Source organism: Pocillopora damicornis, chromosome 3, assembly GCF_964200805.1.
Source record: "Pocillopora damicornis chromosome 3, jaPocDami1.2, whole genome shotgun sequence".
Lineage (NCBI taxonomy): Eukaryota > Metazoa > Cnidaria > Anthozoa > Scleractinia > Pocilloporidae > Pocillopora > Pocillopora damicornis.
The window spans coordinates 25830751-25836470 of record NC_142672.1 but is presented as its reverse complement, the minus strand read 5'-3'; the positions used below and the strand labels follow the sequence as shown (position 1 = coordinate 25836470).

The 5720-nt window shown below is 36.1% G+C and overlaps 1 protein-coding gene across 1 annotated transcript; it reads right to left on the bottom strand.

Moving 5' to 3' along the window:
• Positions 1-751: 751 nt before the first annotated feature.
• Positions 752-5699, bottom strand: LOC113666852 (m7GpppX diphosphatase). Its single transcript, XM_027182649.2, has 4 exons — positions 5519-5699; positions 3549-3859; positions 2449-2673; positions 752-1540 (listed from the first exon to the last, which is right to left on the bottom strand). The coding sequence occupies exons 1-4, from the start codon at positions 5667-5669 to the stop codon at positions 1247-1249; spliced, it is 981 nt and encodes a 326-aa protein (XP_027038450.2). The 5' UTR covers positions 5670-5699; the 3' UTR covers positions 752-1246.
• Between the last annotated feature and the right edge of the window lie 21 nt (positions 5700-5720).

The window sequence follows — 5720 nt, the reverse complement described above, 5'->3', positions numbered from 1 at the left end:
TGGATGTTTTTAAAGTTGTCTCAACTTTAAACTTTGTTCTGTACCTTTCCGTTTATTGTTAATTTAGCGGTATCTTTTATAGGATAGCATCCTGAGCAGTTATTACACCGCTAATTTATGAACGAGTAGTCCCTCTTTTCCGTCGAAGTCAGCTGCTCGAAGCCTTCAGGTTCTCAAGAGGCTGACGAATGGTGCTATGTTGGGCAGACCTTGAGGACTTAGACCACATGCTTTTGCAAATGATATGCAGAGTAGACAGATTCGTCAAAGGAGGAATCTCCACCCCTACCCCACAAATAATAGCACAAATGTTTGAATCAGTTAACCCTACATGATGGCTGGAAACATAACAATGTCAGCTACCACCCCAGTCTCGCGCTTTTCTACCGCCTTTTTCTCCGGGGTAATGTTTCCCTGAGCAGTCTTGAGCGTATGTTATTGTAATAGAGTAGAAATGTTTGCCTTCCTCAGAACCTGTGTCAGAGGAACCGTTCTGTATGTATAGTAAACAACATAGTAATGAACTTGTTGACATAAAATAGTTATGAAATTGTTGACTGAGAGAGGATTTCTCCCAAACGATGTGAGCAACCCTACTTTCATCTTCCTTCACCTGTAGTGGAGCTTTGCATTATTCGGACACTAACTGCACAAGGATATTCATACACGACACCATCAAGGGTTGGATACCTTGCCTTGAATGAGTGGCCAATCTAACTTATAAATAAATAAATAAATAGCTTAATAAATAATCCATAAATGGATAAATAAATATCTTTATGGCGGAAGGGGTTTTTTATATTACCGGTAAGGAAATTTTGACATGAAAGGTGAGAATAGCATACTGGTCGTTGTTGATAGGACTGCTCTAACTTGAAGCTGCTTTGATAAAACAATTTATGAGTCAGAAAAAGCATTATATCTCTACAAGAAAGCCCAACCATATAGCATGATCAAACTGATGTTTGTACGTCCGACTTAATTCTTAGCGTACTATTGAGACTTGTTCGTCATAAAGATTACACGGAAATATTGACAGACTACGAAAGCGTAGTTTGATATATTTGCATTGATGCTGCAACTTTCAGAAATCACATTTTCCTCTGGAAATATGTAGAGAGAGACCATAACAAAACACCTTTCAATTTTATTCGTCTTAACCTCCATTCCAGGCTAGTCTGCTCAGACCAAGCTATCATATATCAGTTAAAATAAGTTCTAACAAGTCTGTGGTTATTTGTCCTCATTAGACCTTTGCACCTGCTGGGTTTTCACCATGATTTGCTTGCTGAATCCTATGAAGAAGTTTATCATTCTCTTTAAAAAGACACAACAATGTCCTCTTGGAGTAATAATTGGAATCAATGTTCTCTATATTATCAATCACATCATGCAGAAGATGAGCTTTACCAAGACAGCAGCCAGGAGCATCATAGTTGATATGAGTAAAATGTACATGAAAATGATAATAAGAGGGCTGGTAATGAACATAAACCTGAATTTGGTCTTTACCAACACCATACTTATCCCATATGGCTTCCTAGAAGAAAGAGAAAAATACTATTAATATAAAACTACTTAACTCTTTAAGTCCCACTAGTGACCTAGACAGAATTTCTCCTTACACTATCAGTATAATATCAAGCAGACAAGTAATGAGAATTAAGAAAAATATCAACTAGGGGATTATTAGTTGATCCAATTCCAAATTCTCCAAACTACATCATATGGATTGTATGGTAGACAGAAAGGAGAAATTACTAATGAGATCTTGGGAGTTAAAGGGTTAAAAAATGAGCTACTAACAAGGCAAAAATATATTGAAAAAGTAAAAAAATCAAATTTTTTAGATGCTATGTCATCTTCAGGGTAAATAAGCACTGTCCCCTAAACTGCATAATTATTTTGGATCAATATCAGTATCTGGGTAACTACCCACCTACCCCTCCCCTAACCCAACATTAACCCTAAATTGTTATCAGTTGACTGTTGTTGAGTTAGGGGAGGGGTAGGTGGGCAGTTGTCCAGATACTGATATTGATCCATTATTTTTAATCATCTCCTTGGGTAATTCCTGATGTGAAGATGTGAAGAGTTTTCCAACATAGGAGTTGATTTGTCTACTCAAACTAGTTTTCAAATGTTGGATCATTAGGCCTGAAAGGATTCTGCATTAACCCTATAAACCCTAAGAATGACTAGCACCAAATTTCTCCCTGGGATATCACCCCTGAATCACACGTTAGGGTCATGAGAATAAAGGAAATGATCAAATAACCAACAGAAGAATCTTTTGATTGCTAAACAAATTCTCCTTGTCAGCACGTTAGGAAATTACTGATTATTTTTTGTATTCTTATTACCTGTTTGTTGGATAAAGTATGGACATTTTTGGGAGAAGTTACATGTTTATCATTTCTGAGGGTGAGAGGGTTAAGGTTAGGTTACCTGTCCTTTCAACAATATATTCCTCAGTAGTGGTAGGTGGGATCTATCAAGATCTCTGAGTGATTTAATCCCTCGTCTACGGCCAATAGCCACCAGGTACAGGTTTTCAATCTGTTTCAGATCCCACTTCAAGTCTGGCAACAAAACAAAGCCAGTTTCTGGGTCATTATCTTCAAATACAACACGTTCCACTTCAGCCTTTTTTTCAAGAATGTTGTACACCCACTGAAACAAAATTTTAATATCAAGTGTTTTAGGTCAGTACTATAAACAGTTTAACACAACTATAAGATGCAATTAACCATTGTAGTAATAAATATCTTTGTTTTCTTAGAGTAATGTAAGTTTGGTTGATGTAGGTAAGTTGATGTTTAGTAAGTTAAGGATGCATTTGTGAGATAGTTTGAGGAATTGAGTAATTAAATTGTAAAAAAATTAGCATTTAAAAAATAAGACAGAAACAGAAAAAGTATTGAAAACACAGTTTTTAACAAAATATCTATACAAATCCAAGCTAATTGTTAATCCCAGAATAGTACATAATACAAATATAAGAAAACTTTTGTATTTGGCTATTTCCTTAATTAAAGAATAAATTTTTTTTCAGGCTTTATGCTCCATACTGGTTATTACTATTCATTACAGCAAAGATCACTCTCATCTTCACTGATTAATCCACAGTTCAAATATATGTGTATGATATTTGTATAATCACTGTCCATCATTCATTCATCACTTAACGCCAGTTTATTACATAACAAAAAAATTACCAGCTCCCAATTGGCTTGTTGGCTCAGTTGGTTGAGCATTGCAGCGGTATCACAGAGGTCATGGGTTCATCCCTGAAATTTTTTTCTCAGGCTTTGATTTTCACTACTTATTAAGTAACTTTCATTGCTGTTCACCCAACAGTTAGTTTGGGTGACCAGCTACAGTCTGTGTTCCTTATTTAGATAACATATAAAAAATTAAAGTAAAGTAAAATTGTTGTTGTTTTTGATGTTTCTGCTGATTTTCCATAATTTGTGGAGGCTCTGGTAATTAAAACCAAAGAGTCAAAAATATCACAGAGCAATTAAACCAAAAAACATCACACATACCTGATTACTGAAAGATTTTTCCTCAATAAATGGAAGAGTAATTGATTTATAAACATCTGGAGTTTCTTGAACAAAATGCACATTTCGGGATGAAAATTTATCAAGATGTTTAGCTGTAGCTGGGTAGATTATTGTTCCCTTCAACGTATTGAAACGTGATTGTGGTTGGCATGTACACTGGTTGTAGATATCATTGTTAAATTCCATCTTAACGCTAGTTTCTGCAGACAACATTTGTGGTAAGGTATCTTCTGAAAAAGGTGTCTTCTCCAAAAGAACCACAGCATCAGATTCTGATTCTCCAAACTTTCCTGTAAATAACATGAATATCAGTTACACATTTTTTAAAAATCCTTAGAAAGAGAGGAGGAGGGAGTTTTTTTTTTGATGTGACACTTCTAACAGTGTTAGGATAAAGCAGAATCCAATTCCGTTTTTACTCATAACAGTGATTGACAAAATCTGATGATCAAAACAGGAGACTAAATTGTGAATTACAAGTACAATTACTGATTGAATGGGACAACACAATTCCTGTTACCAATACCAATTAATTATAACCATTGCAATTTTGAAGACATTTAAATGCGTGAAAGGAGGGCTGATGGCTTGTAATTCTGTTACTTTAATACTTATTAATTAATTACAACATTTGACATGAGTGCAATAAACACATTTAAAAACAGCTTTTGAGCATTCTCAAAATGAAAAACTTGAAAAATTTGAAAACCGTGAAACAAAATCCTTCATTTTGGGACATTCCCAGCTTAGATGGTAAGTTTGTTTCTGTGGTTACAGTAAATGATTGATTGGTGGATCTATTTGTGTAAACAGTCAACCCTCCGAGACGACACCCTTGTAGGTGGACAGTTCTACTTACAGATACTCCTCTCAATTCCCCTTTTTTGTCTGAGGGAAAGCAACTTGTCCATTTTTTTTAAATTAATAAGAGTCCAACATAACACTCTCTGGTAAGCCAACTTCCACCATATTTTTCTTCAGTCTCAATTTCAGAAATAATTTTTGGCAAGCAGACAGTTCTACCAATGGACACTTTTCTCAATTCCAGTGGGTGTCTGCTTAAGAGAGATTTGACTATACTCAGTGAGATCTAACTGTTCAATTTCAGGTGTCTGATTACACTGTCAAAGTACAATGCTACAGAATAACTGGTGAGAGGAATCAGATCAATATCAGTATCTGGGCAACTGCCCACCTACCCCTCCCCTAACCCAACAACAGTCAATTGATAACAAGTTAGGGTGAATGTTGGGTAAGGGGAGGGGTAGGTGGGCAGTTGCCCAGATACTGTTATTGAGCAGAGGAATCTATATGTCTGATAGGTATATAGTTTCTCAAATTTTCACCTAGTTTTGATTAATTGGTACCAGGTCTTTGTCTCATCTGATTCTGCCTGTATTCTTACTCATGACAAACAAATTGGGCTCTGAAATGCCTATCATGCATTCTCGATCACTCGCAAGATTCAAGATTAAATTGGACTCCACGTGGTGCTATAAACATCACGTTATTAATTAACAGGCACCAAGTTTGCGAATAGATAAGTATCAGACCTTTGTTTCATCTAATTCTGTCTGTAAACTTATTCCTGATAAACAAATATTAATGGGACTCTGCAATAACCCTCGTCTAATTGTTCAACACTCGCAAGATTCAAGATCAAATCAGACTACACGTGGTGCCTTCAGCATCACTAATGACAATAACCTGATCAAGGAAAGATCGAGATATAACAATATTACAAAGTGAAGCACATGTCATCCTTTTTAATTATTAATACGGACGTTAGAAAAATACACCAACGGGAACTGTCATCACATTCCGGTTTATCATAAGCCTAAGTTCATCTGGCGTATAGTGAAAAGGTCAACAGGTGATATTCTTTATGTTACCTGACAGTTAACTAAATTCTGGTAATTTTGCATGCTTAGTGAAAAAGATCGACCCACCATGAACGGCGACAGTTTTACTTCTGGCATTTTCGTTCAGGACCTTGATGAGCTGGAAACCACGAAAACTTTGAATGCTGTTGTTATCCAGGCCATTCTCATCCGTTAGTTTGACCCGCTTGGCGCGCTGCACCTCGTTGGTGTCGGTCATTCTGGTCTTCTCTTGGACTATTCTCGTATTTCGGGTTTTTCTCGATAACAG